Raw genomic sequence first — 19,473 nt, forward strand, 5'->3', positions numbered from 1 at the left:
CTGCCTAGGGGCTGAGAACCTGAACCCAGAATCGGAGGTCAGAGAGGGTGCCAGCCACAGCCCCATGTGCCTCCCCACCCCTGCCCATAGCCAGGCAGCGGCTGGACCACCTCAGGCTTGCCTTAGATCCCAGCCCTCTGGCTAGAAAATGCTGGCCTAGAGCAAGAGGAAGGCATTGGCCCGAATCCGCAGGAACACAACAGGCTCCTGGTGAGCACCAGTGTGTGGTGCGCCCTGAGGCGGTGCAGGAGAGGGTGCAGCTGGGGTCTGTGACAGTGAGCGAGGCCTGGACTAGCAGCCTGGAAGGGGCAAGCCAAGCGCCCTGAGAATGCCAGGGGCAGGGTCGCTGTATGACCCAGAGTCTGAAGGCGGCATGACAGACCCATGCTGACACGGTGCGCACTTGTGCCTGGCGTCCTCTGGGGCGTCCTTCAGAAGTTAACTCTCTACTGTGCCCATTTAACAAATGGGTGAGGAGAGGCACAGGCGGGCTCAGCGATCTTCACGCGCAGAGACTATGCCCTTGGCCTCCACACTGCTCCTGTAGCCCCTGTAGCTGGCGATACGGGTGGGCCCTTGGCCGAGTCCTGTGCTACCCCTGCCACTTGTCCCCTGGAGGCCAGGTCATGTCGCCCACCATGGTAGGGACCTTGTCTGGTCCTGTGCTCTCTGCCAGTGCCTGGTGCCACACCTGCATGAAGCAGGGCTGCCCCTGGGACATGGGCCAAGCCTGTCACACTGCGAACTCTCTGTGGGCGGCGCCCGTGCATGTAGACCGGGCACCTGCCGCTGTCCCTCACGCCTCTCCTCGGCACGGCCTGTCTTGTTTGCCAGGCCAAGATCGTGCACGTGTCACTGGACGGCCTGCGTGTCTCTCCTGCTGAAGGCTTTCTCATCCGGAAGGGCCCTGGCAACTGCCACTTTGATTTTGCTCAGGAAATCCTCTTTGTGGACTACCTGCAGGCTGGGCCACCGCCCCCGCTGGCCAGGAGGTGAGGGACAGGACGCCAGGTGGGACACCCTGCCCGTCCGCACCACTCTGAAGTGTGGACCCCCGAGGTTCTGAAATGATCAAACGCAGTGCTTTTCAACTTGGCCGTTTTCTAAAGCTCAGCCAAGCCTCCGCAGACGCCTGTGGGGTGAACCCTCCTCGTCTGGGGCTGTTTGGGTTTTTCACAGTCTGGAGTGCTTAAGATTTTAAATGCTTCACTGCGTTTCCTGCTGGGAAAAGAGGCCACAGCCTGCCTCGATTCCAGAAATGCCCGCTGGCCGGTTCGGGTGAGGGCTTTCCTTCTCTTGTTTCTATGTTCCTTATTTTAAGATTCAAGAGAGAAAAATAGAGTCTCACATTTCATGGGCTTGCTGGGCTTTCCTGGCCCCAGTCTGCCACATGGAGTTGATAATGATTTGTAAATGCCACGTTACGTTTACTCATTTAAACCCTGGTGTCCAAACGCCAGAGGCCAACCTCTCGGAATGAAATGAGTTTCCCTGCCATAGGCCAGATCTCTTCCTGGGCCGGGCACTGGGCACAGTCATGCCATTGTGGCATTGCCCTTGACATGGAAGGAAACCCAGGCTGGGCTGGTGGCACCCACAGCAGGCCGGGGAGGGAGGCCAGGAGGGAGTGGGGGCAGAGCTCGACGCCTTAAGCTCCACTGCCTTTTGTCCACCCTCTAAGGCGCCTTCCAGCCATCCTCCCTGCAAGGAGGATGACGTGCCTGTTTTACAATGTGGGAACTGCAGTCCTTTGCCTGGGTCTGTGAGGCCACGGCTGCCCTACCTCTGCCCATGGGCCAGCCTTTCTGGCTGCTTCCTGGTCAAGCACCTCCCACTCCCTCAGCCCCTCCCCACCTCTGCCACTGCTCTGCCTCATCCCATCCGGCCTGTCACCAGCCGTGGACTGTGCCAGCTAGTGGGGGGGGGGCTGACAGTGGGCCGGACTCAGACCGGCCTCATGCCAGCGTCGCACCCTGACTGACTCCAGCCCCATCTGCGCCCGAGGCCCTGCTCACACCTCAGGTTGTTGGAGGAGGCAGGGTCCCTATCAGTGACTCGGCTGCCTACTGCCACCTTGCCGGTGACTGTCTTCGAGACCCTGAGCCTCCCCAGAGAGGAGGCGGACACTGGGCTGCCACAGTTCTACAGAGCCCACTGTCTGGGAGTGACAGACAGACTGGTGACTTTGGCTGCGTATGACCTTGGGCTGTTTTGTGTTTCTCCAGGCTGGACACGAGAGGCCTGGAGCGGGCAAGCATGGACTACGAGGCCCCGCCCATGCCATGCGGCTGTATCCTCTCCTCCTGCCACCAGTAGGGCCAGCTGGGGCAGGGAGCCGAGCAGACTGAGGGCCATGCGGGGAAACCGAGGCAGAGGAGGTTGGGGTTCCCCTGTCCTCAGATGCACGGGTGCTGCTGGCACTGAGGTGGCAGCAGCAATTCTGGGCCCCAGGAGAGGGCGGCAAAGCTGAAGCTGGCCCTGGGCATGTGGGGGGTGGCGGCCTGTAGTCAGGAAGAGGGGAGCACACACAGGAGCTGCAGGTTCCTGCCCACGACTGGTACCTGGCCACAACTCTGAGCACATTGTGTTCACACAGCCCTCAGAACAGCCACCCTGGGGACCAGGGACAGGGGACAGGGGACTGCTGGCATTCACACTCCACTAACAAGGGCACGAAGCAGAGAGGCCAGGTGACGCGCAGGGCTGCACAGCTGGGAAGGGCAGGGGCACTGGCAAACCAGTGGCTGGCTCTCTGGCCCCGTTCCTGGCTCTCCTGTTCCAGAAAGACTGTGGCCACCCCGTGGTCGCCCGGAGTCGCTGCCTTTGCCCCTGGAGTGCTTGAGTGCGCAGGAAACAACCCACGCGAGAGCTTCCTGTCCGGCAGTCTGTCCCTTAGCGACACCCGTCACTCCGCCATCCCCCGCCCCCCAGGGCTCATGAGCCCCCTGCATACTTCAGAGGGACAGAGATGCCTCAGACCTAAAGGAAGAGCGGCTTGCGTTGGCTCACGGTTTAGAAATTCCCGTGTGTGTTGAGGCCTAAACACAGAGGCCTGGCCAAAGGAGCGGTGCTCGTTGAGAGACCAGGGAGAACCAGAGAAGGGAGGAGAGGGAGACACGCCCTCCCAGGTCACACCCGTGACTGCCCTGACACTTTAGCCGCAGCGACCTGCGACCCCCTCAGCCCAGGAGGCTGCGGGCACCTCCAGGTGTAAGCCGTAACAGGGCCAGAGCGGGCAGCAGGCGCTCTGATCTTGGCATTTACAGCCAGGGAAACTGAGTCACGAGACAAGAGCCATGGATAAGCCGGTGACACGGGTACCTGGCCACCATGTCTGCTCCTGGCCCCTCTCCTGGGCCCCTGAGAAAGGTGCTGAATCCACCCCTGGCCCTTGAAATGAACAAAAGTGTGACGCACCTGTGTTCTGGTAGCTTCCATCTCCATGAAAGGAAACTGCCTTCCTTCCTGTAGCATAGCTGCGCCCCGCCCAGATCCCTGCCGTCTTCGTCCTTGTTTTACTTCAATTTCCAGAAGACTGAGTCTCTTCTCCTTAACCGCACGCCCAGTTATATTCCAGTTCCAGCTCCTGACCAGCTGGGGCGACCCCTACTACATTGGCCTCACCGGGCTGGAGCTGTATGACCAGCAAGGACAGAAGATCCCCCTGTCGGAGAACAGTATCCTTTCTGGGCCAGGATGGGGGTGGGAGGCCAGCGAGAGCCCCACGCAGGCAGGGAAAAGTCCCTCAGGGAATCTGGGACCTGGAATTAAAAGTGCCCCTGGCCTTAGGGGGAGGAAAACGGGCACCCCCAGGCACACCTGCCAGGGCAGGATCCCACAGCCTCCAGCCCCACCCCAGCCGAGAACCACTGGTGCTCTGGAATTCTAAAGGCTCTGATAAGGTCCGCGAGGAGAAACCTCTAGCACTGTGTTTTGATTTATAAGCTATGGGACTCCTTGCCCACGGTATGTCCATACCGGAACCAGCAGGCTGCTGGCCCAGTGAGCGCTGAAGCACTTTAAGTTCCTTGCCACAGTGTTTCAAAGAGCCGATCCCTGCTTTCTCTTGAGAAACGGGCACTGCTGTGTGGGCCAGCCACACAGCGGCGGGCCGAGCGGAGCTTCCACTGCCCTTCCTGTCACCCTCAGTCCTGGAATGTATTGTTCATGCTTACTGTGGGCTCACTGCCGGGCACTGTGCCATTCACAGGGCCTCATTTGCCAGCGTGGAGGAAAGAAGGAGGTTGGGGTCCCTACCTTCCAAAGGAACAGCTGGGGCCCAGAGAAGCTGCCCGCCCCGCCCAATGCTGCACAGCCAGGCTGGCTGCAGAGCCGGGGCCTGACCACCGAGCCATCCAGCCTCTCTTCTATGTAACCTGGCAGGGCCCTTGGTGTTCTAAGCCACCGCAGGCTGGGATGCGCAGGGGCACGGCAAAGCCAAAGCCAGGCCCCTGGTCCATCTCTCCCTTCTGCCAGAGCCCTTGACCCCACCCAGCCAGCTGGATCAGGTGGCCCTGACTTTATTTTGTACTGGGGATTGTACCCGAGCCCTGAGCCCATCCCAGCCCCATTTCTGTGTCTGGGAGAGGGTCTCCTTAGGTCACTAGGCTGCCCAGGCTGTGCTCAATCCTCCTGCCCCAGCCTCCCCGAGTAGCGCGACCGCAGGTGTGAGCCACCGTGTCAGGCGCCCTCATGTCATCTGTGGTGGTTGCTTGGAGGCGTGTGTAAGGCATGGGCAACCTTGCCGCGAGGGCCTCGCAGCCTGCCTTCTGCCATTCATGTATCCATTCTGGCTTGGTTTTGCGTCTTTTTGAGACAGTCTCACTCTAGTCCAGGACAACCTCCAACTCACTGTGTGGCCTAGGCCGGCGGAGACTCCCAGTGATCCTCCTGCCTCAGCCTCCCAGTGCTGGGATTACAGGCATGCCCCACCATGCCCAGCCGCGTATCCATTCTGGACACAGACGTTTTTGCACCCAGTTTACAGATAAGACGAGTCCCCTGCCGTCCCCAGATTCCCAGGGTCGTAATGGCTGAGCCAGGCTGGATCCAGGTTCTGCAGTCACAGCGGCACCACTTGCTGAGTAGGACAGGCTGCCCTTCCCGCCACCCGACCTGTGGTGGCCTCGTCACACACCAAGGCGAGGCCCAGCCAGCCCCAGTCCCTGTGGAGAGGATAGGCCACAGCGCTGGCCCGGGTTCCTGCTGCAGTTCCAGGAGCCCCAGCCCCTCCTGTACTGCGCCCCAGTGGGCCTGATTTAGCTTCGAGCAGCAGCTGCTGACCAAGCAGCCCCCACCCCCACCCCAGGCAGCGTGTCTTGCCCATCGCGTGGCTTCAGGTTGTGGCCACTTAGCCGCCTTTGCAGATATCGCTGCCTTCCCTGACAGCGTGAACGCGCTGGAGGGAGTCAGCGGGGACGTGAGGACCCCTGACAAGCTCATCGACGAGGTGAACGACACCAGCGATGGCAGGCACATGTGGCTGGCCCCCATCCTGCCAGGCCTGGTGGGTTCCCAGGGCAGCAGCCTCAGCTCATGGCCAGGGGTGGTGGGGGACGCTCAGTCCCTGGGTCAGTGGCACATCTGGCTCTCTTCTGGGACAGGTCAGGCTGCTCTGCTGGCATGTCTGTAACCAGCATTGGGCTGCTAGAAAGGAGTGCTGGGGGTCGCGGGGACACCTGTAGCCCAGGGGAGCAGGCCTGAGGGCACAGGCACCCGCCGGCCCGCTGTCGTCACCTGCTGGCTCCCGTCCGCCTCAGTTCTCTGCCGTCTCCTCCCCACTCCTGCGCCTCCTTGCTTCCTGCCCATCTGCCCACGGTGTGGCTTCCGCCGTCTCTGACCCCAGGTCTGCCCTGTCGGCCCTTCTCACTGCTGTCAGAGCCCGCAGTGGTCCTGCTTGTCCTTTGCTCCAAAGCCTCATGGTGAGCCTTGAACCAGGCTTCACCTCCAGCCCGGGCCGGGCTCCTGACGGAGAGGATGGGTCAGTTAGCACCCGTCCCTCGCCTCGCATCCTGGGGCCAGGTGCCTGTTCCCAGGTGCACAGAGGCTGTGGCACACCTGCCCCCTCCTGCTTAAGTGACAGGAGATGTGGGGCATTTTCCTCTGAAAACCCTCATAGAGAGGGGCAGCGGCAGCAGTTGGATGACCCATGTTGGTCAAAGGCCACCCTCAGATAGGGCTGTAGAGTGTGCCCCAGTGTCCCCTGTGCTGGGGTGGGCCCTTAACCCCAGCCCTGCCTGCAGAGGGGAAGTTGGAGCCCATTTGGGCCTCAACCCGGCTGTGGTTCAGGCCCTGCTGCCAGCTTTCCCAGGAAGGCCTGAGGTGCTGCCCCACCCTGGCCTCTCAGTCCCAGCCAGATTCCCACATTCACATCGGCTTGATTCCCGGGAGGAGGAGGCCCCGGCCCTGACCACACGTCCTTCCTGCCCCAGCCAGAGGCTGATGTCCCCAGCTGCAGCTGGGAACCCACCCGAATGCTTATTTCTTTATTTGGTCTTGCAAGGGGTGGGACGAGGAGGAGGAGCCTCTTTGGGCTCCTTCTGCAGCTGGGTCTGTTCCCAGGGCAGGCTCTTCCTGCAGAGGTTCAAAGCCAGGCACTGACAGTTACCCGGAGGCGCCTCTTTGCTTTACTTTTCATTTATGCTTCCGAGAAAGGACAAGCAGGGGTCAGGCCATGCAGACTGCTGAGCGGGGGGCGCCTGACTGGAGTTGAGCACCGTCCCTTCAGCTGGCCAGCTGTGGAGCATCGCTCTATTTCTGGGCCTGCCCTGGAGCGAGGGGAAGGTCGAGGACTATTCCCCGGTCTGCATCGCTGTGTAAATGAGGGCCACAGTGACCCAAGGAATCAGACCCTCCAAGAGCCAGCTCAGCGGTTTGTTGCAAACGCAGCCACACGTGACCAGACTGGAGATGGGCTGGAGGAGGTGGAAGGCTGCGGGACTCAGGCCGGCCCTGCGTGGGCAGCGCTACCCCCAGGGCACCTGGGCCCAGCCCCTGCCCGGCCCCGCCCCGCCCCGCCCCGCCCCACCAAGCGCCTATTTGCAAACCTGCACATTTTAATTAGCCCCACTTTCTATCAGGTGAATCGGGTTTATGTGATTTTCGATCTACCCACCACCGTGTCAATGATCAAGCTGTGGAATTATGCGAAAACGCCCCATCGAGGGGTGAAGGAGTTTGGCGTAAGTACTTATTAGCTGGGCTTGGGAAATAATTATGATCGCTGGTAATTAGGCTGCTGGCAATTATCATGTGTCGCAGTTTGATTTACTTCCCTCTGCTGCAACCTTAGACACAGCGCCTAGTGTACAGATCCCCACCCCGCTGTGAATCCAGAGCCATCGGCTCCTTGTCACTCTGGAAACACAGGAGGCGGCTGTCCTCAAGGTTCCCCGTGGAGTCACACTGGCTTGGGGAGGGACTGGGAAAGATAGCAGGGACCCTGGGGTCAGAGACCAAGTTTGCCTCACAGCTCTGCCTCTTGGACTCCTGTCTTCAACAATGCAAGGCCCTTGAGTCCCAGCTTCCACGTCTGTGGCCTGGGCGCAGGCCTGCCCTAGCTGAGGGTCACCGTGCACGTTGGCACATAGTGACACCTGCCAGCTCTGTCCCAGAGGAGAACCCTGGGCCCCGAGCGCTGACCCCCAAGGCTCTGCGTGGGATCCGCAGGCTCCCTGAGCGCCTCCTCTGTCTGCCCAGCTCCTGGTGGACGACTTGCTCGTGTACAACGGGATCCTGGCCATGGTGACACACCTGGCAGGGGGCATCCTGCCCACCTGTGAGCCCACAGTGCCCTACCACACCATCCTTTTCACGGAGGACATGGATGTGTGTCATCAGGAGAAACGTACGGCTATCAGGTATGTCCCCAGCAGCGCTAACGAGAACAGATGGCCGGGACTCTAGGCCCGGAGCCGGATCAATCTCCTGCTCCTCCTGCAGTAATCAGGCGGAGGACCAGGACGTCCAGATGATGAATGAAAACCAGGTCATCACCAACTCCAAGAGGAAACCAAGCACGGCAGATCCAGGTGGGCCCCCAGCCCCAGCCGGGACTTTGGAATGGACAGAGGGGCTGGTGTCCCTGCACAGCACTCTGACCCCGCCCGCCTGGGCCCTTCCTCCACCGGGCAACTGCTGAGGCTGGGACCTGCTTCCCTGGAGGAAAGGTCAGGGGCAGTCATGCTGTGCCTGGGGCCCTGCCCTGCACCATGGGGAGCACGTCCCGGGGAGATGAACTTCGGGCCCTACAGGAGGCCAGGTGTGTGCCGGGCCAAGCGAGCAAGGCCTGGGGTCACACGTCAGAGTCCACTCCAGGCCTGGGACAGGGCCAGCACGCCAGGTGCCTGGGGCTTGGGGTGGGGGTGGGGGGCTGCAGGTGGTGACCCCAGGGTGCAAATCACAGTCCAGGCGGTGGGATTTCCCTGCAGACGTGGGGCTGGCTCACCCTGCTCCCTCTGTCCTCTGCCTTGACAGCCTTGCGCCCCAAAACCTGCATAAGTGAGAAGGAGACGTCGAGGCGGTGGCGGTGCTGAGGGCAGGAGAGCCAGCCTCGTCATCAGTGTCATTGGCATAGGACCCAGGACCGGAAGAGCATCACAGCGTGAAGAGACGGGGCACCTGCGTGACTGGGGGACAGCAGCCCCGGGAGCTGCGGGGCTCAGACGGGGCGGGGCGAGGCAGCGCCCTGTCCTCAGGGTCCTCGGGGAGCGAGGCCCTGGGGAAATGACCGCTCACCAAGCCTGGGACAGGGTCAGCCAGCGCCATGTCCTGCTGGAGACAGGAAGGGACAGACGCAGGCCCAGGAGGTGGAGGACAACTAGAGGAGGGCCACACCGGGGATCTGAAGGGCGCTGTCCTCACCCTCTCCCTGTCCCTCCTCTAGGGACCCTTGGAGCCAGCCTGAGGGCCTCTTTGCCCCCTCCCTAGCCGCTTCCCAGTGGATTGGAAATGTGCCTTGCACCCCGGCCGGCCGGGCGGCCCGGAGCACATCTATTTCCATCTCTGTAACAAGCTCGGATCAGGGACCTAATTGGTTTCCCAGTGGTGGGTAATTTCTCGTTCCCAATATTAATCCGCTGTTTTCTGGCTCCCAGCCCGCCGCACAGCGCTGTACTCCGCGCGTTCCTACGCAACCACCCGAGCCGCGCATGCTTCCTGAGCTTCGCAGCGCAGCTATGCAAATGCGCTCTTCATTGGGCGCGCGGGGCTGGTGCGAGGGAGGCAGTGGCTCCTCCCCAGCAGCTCCAGCTCTGCTGTAGTTTCCAGGCGCCCCTTGCTCCGGCTCCTCTGTGCCCAGCTGTGCCAGGCTCCCCGGACCTCGGGGCTCCCGGGAGAGCTTCCGCCTGGGGAGTCAGGAGCTGAGCAAACCAGTTCTTAGCACCAAAACCAGTGTCCGGGCTTCAAAGGGAGCCCCCCACCCCCACCCCCGCCGCCTGGGGCGAGGGTAACAGATTTATCGGGAGCCCCTGCAAACACAGCCCGAGCTGTCCCCACGGCCCACGGTTGGCGTTTATAATAATTGTCCGTACCATGCAATTTAGGAGGGAAGAAAAAGCTGTACAGGCATTAACTCTAAAATAAATTTCTATTTTTTTTCTCTTGCAAAATCAATAAAAGATGTTATTCAGAATAGAATGTGGTACGCTGGATTTGGGGTCAGACCCAACGAGTCCATTTGAAACCGGATGAGCAGTGCGGGCTCTGAGCTCCCTCCTCCTCCTGCAGAGGGTGCCGTGACCCTGACCTGGCCTGCTCAGTAAATCCCACCGTGCCCGGTAGACACGCCATCGGAGCCCGGCGTACCCATGAGAGGCCTGTGGGGTAGGTTCTGCTCTTACCCTCCTGTTACACAGCGGGGCTGAGGCCCAGAGAGGGTGTGTGACTTTCTAAGGATGCACAGCTTTGGAGGCTGTTCCTGTGCGAGATTGTAAGACAATCATCAGGTAGCTGAGACAGGGCGTGTGTGTGTGTGTGTGTGTGTGTGACAATCCTGTGGGTCTTTGCTCCTGGGTGTGGGTGCTGGGGTACCATCCCTCAGGAGACCTGATTTCTCCCTCCTGCGCCCCTCACCCCTGCTTCCTTCAGGGCAGTGTGGGTGGCCCTTGGCTTCTGGATGAGGTAGCCCTGGAGCCCAGTCAGAGTGCAGCTGGGCAGTGGGGTTTCTGGCCTCGGGCAGCAGGTCAGAGGGCTCTTCACATGCCACAGATACTATGGCGAGAGAACAGGCTGTCTGGGGAAGCCCGCCCCTGTGCACAGCCCTCCGAGCTCCTGAGGAGACTGAGGGCTCCTGTGGCGCTCTGCCGCCTGGAGCTGGAAGCGCCCTGGGAACCCCGGAGATGGAGATGAAGGGTGTCGGGCCCTCAGTTCCCCTCAACCCTGCAGGACCCCCATTGCTTGGGGCCCAGACCTGCAATCCCAAGGCACTGGGGCAGCCAGAGCACCTGCCACGCGCAGAGCCATGTGTTCAAGGGTTTCTGAGAAGCCAGGTGCCCAGGTTTTCTACTAGTAATGTAACATGTGGCTTCTCACTCAGTGTAAGCAAACACACAGCCAAGTGCCAGCCATCCAGAGGCCTACCATGGGGCAGCCTCCATCCCGGCTCCTTCCCCTGGGGACACCACCCTGGCTCTGCTTCCAACCACCACCCAGGGCTCCCGTGCATGGGGCTGTGTCCTTCTAGCCATCTCCTAGGAGGAGAAAGGACAGAGGAGGTGTCCCTGTCCAGCCCCTTCTGGAGAGAGACAGATCCTCCAGGGATGATCCTTGGGTCTTAGAGGTAGTAGCCTCCATCTTCAGCTGTTGTGAGGAACAGCGGGGTTCCTCCCATTGCAGCCCCCAATCTGTGCATCCCACCCCCAATCTGTGGTCCCCCAGGCTGCAGCTGTTGGACCTGTGGACTCAGCCCTGGCTGACAGAGACTCAGGAAGAGTAGGCAGGGCTCCCGGAGCACCGGGCCATGCGGCCTTCTGTCCTGCAGTGGGAGGGACCCAGCCCGGAAGGTCCCACCCTGCAAGCAGCCCCTCCTTGGGCTTCGCTTCCTGCCTGTCCCAGGGCAGAGATAATAGATGCCTGTGGCTCCAGGCTCCCCTGGGGAGTGGAGGGGTCCACAGCCCAGAGGCTCAGTCCACAGGGCCTCTGCATCTAGGCCACGTTTAAACCTGAAAGATAATTGCCTTCCTGTCCCATCTGGGTTCACACTGGAATTCAGCTCCCCAGCTTCTTGGGGCTGGAGCAGAGGCAGGGAATGGGCTCAGAGGGGCAGGACAGGGAGGGGACAGTGCTTCAGGCCGGTTGGGCCCCCAGAGCTCTGTCCAGGCCCTGGGACTCATTCAGCCAGCTGAGCAAGCCAGGGTGGGGCCGGGGATGGCGAGCAGCGCTGGGCTTCAGCCCATGTGCTGTGTCCCCAAGGGCCCGGGGATCGTCTCCCTGTGGTGTGGGTGAGTCCAGGGTCTGCGAGCCCCTCTGCTGTCCGGGTCAGCATTTCTGACCTTCCTGCCTCTCCTGGGAACTGCCCCGCTCACAGCCCTGTGCAGTCTTATTTTGTGACAGTGACAACCAAGGCACTAGGAAGGAACACACAGGAACCCCTGAGCCGCTGTAGGTGCCCAGCGGGCCCACCGAGGAAGGTGCCTGGGATGACACTGAGTCCGTAGCTGCAGTGTGGGGGTGGGGGTGTGCCAAGGTCCTGGGCCGGCATGCCCAGGAGCAACTTCCTGGCTGTGTGACCTTGGCGAGTAGCCTCACGCTGGCCTCAGCTTGTCTGCTCGGCGGGCATCCCTCCACCCTGGACTGCAGCCCTCTGGGGTCGGGTGGTGAAGGATACACACTCCCGGTCTCCCCGGTACCCTCACTGCACCGGGACTCGGCCCAGATGTGAAAAGGCTGGGCCCGTCCCCAAGCAAGGTAGTTCCCCCTCCCACTTTCCATCTTCTAGAAATTTCCAGATGCAGCCAACTGGCCCATAAAAGGAAGGGGGTCTTAGAGCCGCCTTCCCACTAGCTAAGGTTCAGCCCACCCTCCTCCTGCTCACTGATGCGCCTCCCCTAACCACTGCCCCACTCCTCCCCCCACCTGCCGCCCAGCCCCTCCCCTACCTGCCTGCACCCCTTAACCCTCCCCTACCCCCCGTCTGTGCCCTGTCCCCACACAGCCCAAAAGTTCCCAGGAGTAAGCAAGGAGGTGGGTGCCCCTGGCTCCAACTGCTGGGCCTCTGGCCACAAAGCCTGTCCCATGGCCCTTACTCCCCTGTGTCCCTACAGCCACTCGGAACACCAGCTGAGCCCTTGCGTCCTGTAGGGTGAGGGCTGACAGTGTCGAGCCTAAATGAAACATGGCCCACAGTGAATCCCAGGTAGAGGGGTGTGGCTTTTCCCCGGGGCTGACGGCTGCTCCCTGCAGCCTTGCCACGGCCCAGCCTGGGTGACTGCACCCAGCTCTCTGCCATTGGACCCTGCCCAGGAACAGCTCAGGCCCCGCACCCACAGCCATGGCTCCCTCCTGCATGTCGCTGTGTCTGGGGTGGGCAGAGACATTTTTCATACTGTGCTGACTTGTAGGCACCATGAGCTCCCCCTCCACGGACCCTTGTGCCCTGCTGTGTCCCCGGCCCACCCAGCGCCAGAGCCCGGCCTGGCACAGGCTCCTTTTCTGCCTGCCATCATCTCCTGCAGCCACAGATCCGTCTTCTCAGAAGCTTCTGGCTCCCCAGTACCCTGAAGCCTGAGCCACCGGCATCCCCCACCAGGACCACGGCAGCTCCCCCTGCTGCCCAGCCTCCCCCACGCCCTCTGTGCAAGTCCTTCCACCACGTGGTCTGAAGAAAGCTCCCAAATGCAGTGCCGTTCAAGTCTGCTGCCCGACCCCTTCTGCGAGCAGCTACTGCCAGCCCCAGGTGAAGGACATGGTCCTCGCTGTCGCCCACGAGGCCAGGGCTGCCTTCGGATCCCCCCACCCCCGCAGGACAGCAGCAGCTCTCCTGGGATGCCCCAAGCTCCGAGCATGCTGTCCTGCCACTGTGCCGCACAGCCCCGTGGGCCTGGCCCCACCTGGGGGTTTGTGCACGCTGCTCTCCTGTCTGCAAGTCAGCTTGTCACTTCCTGCCTCAGCCTTCAGTGAGGACACAATGACCCTTTATCAGAGGGGCGCCCTCTGCCCCTGGCTCTCCTCACCATTAGATCCTTATTATGTAGGGCTAACAGCATGACCTCTGTCTGCTGCGAGGTGGCAGACGCTGGTGATAGCGGTCTGTTCCTGGTCCCATGGCCCATCCTACTCCCAGTGTGGCTGCTGGTACAAGACAGGCCCTGGGTAACTACTTCCTAATGGAGGAACCACAGCAGGTCTGCGGTGGGCACGGGCCTTGAACCCAGGCTGGTCTGTCTGTAGCCTGGTGCTGTCTGGTGTCCTCGCCCCCACCCTCCCAGGAGCTCATCCCAGGGGCTGAGCCTCCCTGGCCGGCCTTGTCCTCAGGCTGCCGCAGACAATGCCCATGAATCAAGCTGAAGTTTCCATTACCCAGGAGATGCGTGTGTGGTGTGTGTGTGTGTGTGTGGGGGGATGGTGGCAATGACCGCTTGTCACCGCCCCCAGCCAGCAAGTTAGCCTTGTCACTTACGAGAGACCCAGGCTGGCCCATTAGCCCTCAGTTAGGAAAGGACCGGGCTGCAAGGTTCCTCCGCACTGCACCGCGAGCACAGGAGTCCGTGCCGTGCGTGTGCAGAGCCCCCGCTGTGCGTGGGAGTGCCCGGGACCAGCATGCCCACGCCACCACTGCAAGCAGAGGCCCTGGCTCCTGCTGTACTCCAGCAGCCTCAGGGGCAGGCCGGGTAAGGGGAGGCCAATGGCGCCCTTGGCCAAGGTCAGCCTGGGGCACCCTTATGCACAGGGCCCAGGGCACAGCGAGGCTGGTGTGCAGCTGGGCCAGGGACAGCTAGCTGATTCACAGGGGTTCTAAGAGAAGGCCCGTGCAGAGTGGCCCCGGGACAGGGGCAGGACCGGATGAGCAGGTGGGAGGACAGGAGCACACCTAGGACCATGCTTGCCAGGCGCAGGAACAAGGAGCTGGCAGAGCTGTTTGCCAGGCCAGAGGGAGGGACCTTTGCTTCCCCTCTGCACCCATGTGACCCCCGGGGTCTCTCCCTCCTCCCCAAGTCAGGCACAGCAGCGTGAAGATGCCCCTGCAGTAACTGGGCAATCAGAGCTGTTTCTCGCCCAGCCTGCTCGAGGGACTTCCGGTTATCTGGCCGGCGACCTTGTGCAGCAGAACACAGCCCCTTCCCAAGCGCACCCAGGGGACACAGAAGGCCCCGCAGCCCAGGACCCCAGGACCCGCCCTCCCTCAGGACAGTGGTCCTGGTTTGAGCAGCCCACAAACCATAACTGCATATACCCACATGAGTATTTATTTAATGTTTTTCTTTAAGCCAACTCTTTCTCTGAGCTGAAATGCCTATTTTGCTTTCATCCTAAGCAGTAACATCTGTGAATTCACTGAGGTGCCTGTTTATACATTTTTTTCTAATACACATTGACATAAACACAACTATTAAAATAAATTAAAATTTTGCCTGTGTGTTGGCTAAAGTCATCTCCCGGACCTCCTGGGGCCACTTACCAACTTCAGAAGGACGCTGGGTGACAGTAAAGAACTCTGAGATGCCCAGCAGCCCTGGGCCAGGTCCCCACCCCCATGTCCCTGCCCAGCCTGCGGCTCCTTCCTGCTCAGGGCCTGAAGTCCAAGGCCTGCATGACTGGGACAGTCTCCCTGACCCAGTCTAAGGTACCACTGAATTAATGAAAGGTGATTCACACGCCACTCACTTGACCAATTAATGCATGAATGAAGGAATGCACACACATCCATCGGCTGTCCCCTTAAGGCCTCTGACATCTCCATCTTCCCCAGCCCTGTACTCACCCCCTAAGCTGAGTCACAGCTGCTGTCCCCTCCTGCCATGCCAGTTCTCCCCAGTCCCTGATGGTTGTCCCCACATCTAGCATCAGAATCTGCCCACCTGGTCCTCAGGGCCACCACCAAAAAACGATCTCTGTCCTCTAGTTTCTGGGGTGGCCAGGACAGAGTGAGGAGCCTCTCACATCTGCTCCGTGCCGGAGCCTGGTGTCTTCCTAACATGCACAGCTGGGCACATCTCTGGGGGCACTGCTGCCCCCTGGGATGGGCCCCAAGCTCCCTGGTCAGGCCCAGGTCCCGCCTGGCCCACGGCATCACCCCTGCAGCCCGTCCCCACTGCCCTCCTTCTCTCTGCAATTTATCTGCAATTCCTGTGCCCTCTGCGCTCTTGCTGGTCTGGCCCCTTGATAGCCTGCATGCCTTGGCCTCTGTGTCATTTCCCCGAGGGAGCCCCCCCGACCATTGCCCTCAGCAGGGGCTGCCTGTCAGCTCCTCCAGCCCCGGAGCCCCCTCAGCCATTACTGAAGCCTGTTCTACGCGCCCAACGCCAGCCTGCTTAACCTTCACCTCGCCTTTCGAAGGAAGGCATAGGCATGATCTGTACTGCATAGATAAGAAAACCAAGGCACAGAGATCAAGTGTGCCCAAGGTCTTCAGTGGGAGAAAACCAGGAATTGGAGGCTGGCCCTTGAGCAGGCACCATGGCGCTCCGCACACAGAACTATCCTCCTCTGTCTCATCACTGGCCCTGTCTTTCATGGAGTGCTTCTGCCCCCATCTATGGCACTTGGCACAGAGGAGCACAATGAGTCCCATCACAGGAAGGATGGATGTACAGATGGATGGCTGAATAAGGAGGGTGTGTGTGTGGAGGGATGAAGGCTAGAGGCCTAACACAAGGAAGAGTGGAAAGCAACGGTGCAAGATGGAGGGATGGAGGTTGGAAAGGCGGGTGGGTGGGCGGATGCACGGATGGATGGTTGGATGCACGGATGGATGTGTGGGTAGGTGGGTGGAAGGATGGATGGATGGGGGGTGGTGATGAATGGGTAGGGGGATGGATAAATGATGGATGGGTAGGTCAGTAGGTAGATGGATGATGGATGGATGGATGGATGGATGGATGAGTGAAGGAGAAGAACAATTCTACTTGGTAGAAAGCTCTAGAAATTTTTCTGGGAAGGAAGCCTCTTGGGAAACTGCAGTTGGCGTCAGGGTTCTGGTTCAAACCCAGCTCTGCCATTTGCTATTTCTGTTATCTTAGGTGAGCTACTTCATCTCTGTTATCCCTCATTTTTATAATAGGAGTCAGTCCTATTTTGTGTAAAGGTGGCCCTAGACACAGGGCGAAGTGTCCTCCTGGGGGTCCCTCTTTGCCCACCCTCTAGCATCCAGGGCAGCACTGCCAGCCCATGTCCATCCTGCCTGCCCCAAGGCCCAGGCGGCCCTGGCCTCAGCACACACAGACTCTCACCTTCAGGACCGTGGGGGTGACAGGGTGAGGGGTCACAAGGAGCAGCTAGCTCCATACACTGCAAGCAGACAGTCCAACCAGCATTTATTGAGCCCCTGCCGCGTGCCTACCGTGTGGCCTCCTCCTGAAGCCCCCCTCCCTGTCCCCACAGGGCCCTGCCCTTCTGGACACCTTCTCAGCCCCCTGGCTGGCTTGTGAGTGCCCAGCATTTGGTGGTGAGTGTCCAGGGGCTTCCCTGACATCCCGGCTGCACCCCACAGGGCTGCGGTGCAACAGCGGCAGGAGGTCCAGGCTGCATCCCCAAGTTCCTCTGCGCAGTCCTGTGCGACCCTCAGGCCCTCTGGGCCTCTTATCCAGGACCCCGAGACCCAGCAGCGTGGCAGGACAGGCCTGGTGTCTCCTCGGCTGACAGTGGAGTCCACCACACACAGGCCGGGCTCCGGGGCACCGTCTGCCGGAGCTCTGGGGGCCGGGCTGCGTCTCCTCACACCCAGTGCCCCAGGACCCAGCACTGGCGGCTCAGCTCTGGCACCTCCTGTGCTGAACTCCGGGGCCAGGAATCCGCCATGTGCAGCTGATGTCCTGCAAGAGAGAAGGTGGCCAGTGCCGCGGTCCTTCCTCCACCCACACCAGCCACCGAGTCCCCAGCCACCTGCTCCACGCCCTCTTAGCAGCGCACAGCACCCTGAGCTCATGGGCACAGAGGCACCCTCCAGCATATGCTGCCATCCGCAGACAGATGCAGTTGTGCCCCCCCCCCGTACCCTGAGCCCCTCCCCCGCCCCTCCCTCTGCCTTCCTGTACCCCACCATGTTGCCCAGGAGCACACTGGCCACTTTCTGCTCCATATCCACTAGCCTCCACCCACCCACCCACGCTCCCAGCCCCCCTCACTGGCCCATCCCTTCACGACTCCCCTAACGCCCGCCCATCTGGGGTCTCCTGCCCCCTATCAGCTGCCCTCCTGTCCCCACATCCACCATCTTCCCTCTCCTTCCCTTTCCACCCCTTCCCAGCCAAGGCCCTAGGTACCCCTTCCTCAGTCAGCCCCGGCCCAGCTTCCGGTGACCTCTGAACCCTCCACCACCCATGTGGCCAAGGGAGCTCCCTGGAGCCCTGGACACTCCCTGTTCCATAGACCAGCTCCCTCCCGCAGCAGCCTGTGTGCCAGGCAGGGCACAGAGATCCCGCAGACACACCCTGCCCACTGCTCTCAGAGCCTGGCAGGACACGGCCCCAGCAGGGCTCTTTGGGGGCTCCTAACACACCAGACCATTCACCTTCTTGAACCCACCAACTTATGTTCACTTCCTGCAAAGCCCCCTGGACCCATCTTCTGCTCCTGCAGGGGTCTCCCCCCATCCTACACCCCTCCCTGAGGGGAGGCACACTCTCCAGCAGCACCCAGGAGGGCAAGGTTAGGGCCCACGGTGGCCGCTCTGTGGGGTCAGAGATGGAAAGAGGGAAGCCCAGGAGGAACAGAAAGGCACTGTGGGCGTGGAGGGCAGGAACAGGAAGCAGCGACAGGGCCTTGCATGGCTGCTTCCGGTCATCCCGAGGACACGCCCCCAAGATGGCAGAGCCCCGGGGTACAGGAGGGAGCAAGGCCAGTGATGGTAGGTCGCAGTCTGAGGATTCACAGCTGCTGGGGGGTCAGATGGGATTAACTTCTTCCTGGTTTCAGTCCTCAGCATTGAAAGAAATCTGTTCCAGGTCACTTAATTTTCCTACTGAGTGGTCATGGATGCTGACCACAAGGCCAGCCAGGGTTGTGCAGCAAGTCCACTTTGGTGGGAGTCATCAGTGAGCCCCAGCTTCTGCTCACAGACCCCTAGAGACAGAGAAGCCCTAGCAAGAAAGGTTGGAAGGGAAGGTGAAGAGGAAGATGGTTGTGAGATGCAGAGCGAATGGTGTGTGTGTGTGTGTGTGTGTGTGTGCGTATTGTGAGTTCTTTGGCTTTTTTTTCCCCTTCATTTTTAATATTCCTTAATGTTTGTGTTTTGCAAATTTCACTATATTTTTAAGGAGCAGGAGACACTTTGCAAACATTCTGGAATCATTTGGCCTTGGGGGAAAGAAAGCATTTGTTTTGGCCCCAGCTACTGCAGTAGGCGCGGTCTGTGGAAGTGCTCACTGCCAAGATAAAGGTGTTTGGGATTTTTTAAAACTGAGAAGCAAATATTTAGTGCATAGAAAGGTTTGATTGTTTTTCTAAATGAGTATTTAGGAGTGATCATAGCTGCGCTTACGATCGCCAACAGGCAGAATTGTGGAGATTTGATTGGAACAGGGAGGAGTGATTTATTTTTTTTTAAAAGGAAAAATAGAAGCCAGGATGCCTGTCCTTTCTTGAGTTAAATCTGGAGGCCAGGTCAGTGAGGACTGGGGCTCTGCCCCCCTCCCTGGCCTCTCATAAGGGCCTTGGGCCCAGCGTTGTGGACAGTGCCCCCCACCTGCCCTCCAGTACCCCACACTCCTTTGCTTACTCATTCCTTTTACCTTGAGGCCAACCACCAGCCAGAAAAAAGCCCTTGTGCTTCCACTGGGAGATCGCAGCTCCAAGTCTCCTGGGCCCGCGCAAACCAGCCCAGTGGGTGAAGGACCACCTCTGCCAGCCAGCATCACCCCAGAGAAGGGCGGGCTCAGATCTTCTAACAAGTTCAGTGACACGGAAAAAAAATCCAACTCTCCCTGGCTTTTATATGGTGACAAAGTTTTAAAAATACTCTTAACAGTCCATGGGCCAGGTAGCACCTCCCAGGTAGAACTCAGCCCATATCTCCGTCCCCGACCCTGTTCCAGGACTTGGCCCGTGTTTGGCCCCCTGCTGGGGTTGCCCTTCCCAGTGCTTCTCCAGCTACTGACTTCTCTGGGCTTCAAATGCTCCCTCTTCTGGGAAGGCTGCACTGGCTTCTTCCTGGGGCCTCAGCCCCAGCACCTGGCCCTGCCCCGAACAAGTCCGGAGATGGCTTTTTCTTAAACAAATGCAGAAGCAACTGAGGAGGAGGAGGAAAAGGAGAAGGAGGAGGAGGAGGAGGAAGAGGAGGAAGAGGAGGAGAAGGAGAGGAAGGAGGAGAAGGAGGAGGAG

The 19,473-nt window shown here is 60.3% G+C and overlaps 2 protein-coding genes across 8 annotated transcripts in view; one reads left to right on the top strand and one right to left on the bottom strand.

Moving 5' to 3' along the window:
• The window catches only part of Kiaa0556 (KIAA0556 ortholog), a 202,895-nt gene extending 193,270 nt beyond the window's left edge, over positions 1-9,625 (top strand). For all 5 annotated transcript variants that reach the window (XM_023716694.1, XM_023716739.1, XM_023716824.1 and 2 more), the window contains 8 exons: positions 835-992; positions 2,226-2,290; positions 3,567-3,677; positions 5,367-5,506; positions 7,080-7,181; positions 7,699-7,859; positions 7,942-8,030; positions 8,476-9,625. In XM_023716694.1, the coding sequence (XP_023572462.1) occupies positions 835-992; positions 2,226-2,290; positions 3,567-3,677; positions 5,367-5,506; positions 7,080-7,181; positions 7,699-7,859; positions 7,942-8,030; positions 8,476-8,534 (885 nt within the window). In that variant the 3' untranslated portion in view covers positions 8,535-9,625. The remainder of the gene's footprint in view (positions 1-834; positions 993-2,225; positions 2,291-3,566; positions 3,678-5,366; positions 5,507-7,079; positions 7,182-7,698; positions 7,860-7,941; positions 8,031-8,475) is intronic.
• A 7,216-nt stretch (positions 9,626-16,841) lies between these two features.
• Positions 16,842-19,473, bottom strand: part of Gsg1l (GSG1 like) — a 220,740-nt gene continuing 218,108 nt past the window's right edge. For all 3 annotated transcript variants that reach the window (XM_023709471.1, XM_023709475.1, XM_004622901.2), the window contains one exon: positions 16,842-16,967. In XM_023709471.1, the coding sequence (XP_023565239.1) occupies positions 16,870-16,967 (98 nt within the window). In that variant the 3' untranslated portion in view covers positions 16,842-16,869. The remainder of the gene's footprint in view (positions 16,968-19,473) is intronic.

The sequence above is a fragment of the Octodon degus genome, unplaced genomic scaffold (genome assembly GCF_000260255.1).
Source record: "Octodon degus isolate 3935 unplaced genomic scaffold, OctDeg1.0 scaffold00001, whole genome shotgun sequence".
NCBI lineage: Eukaryota > Metazoa > Chordata > Mammalia > Rodentia > Octodontidae > Octodon > Octodon degus.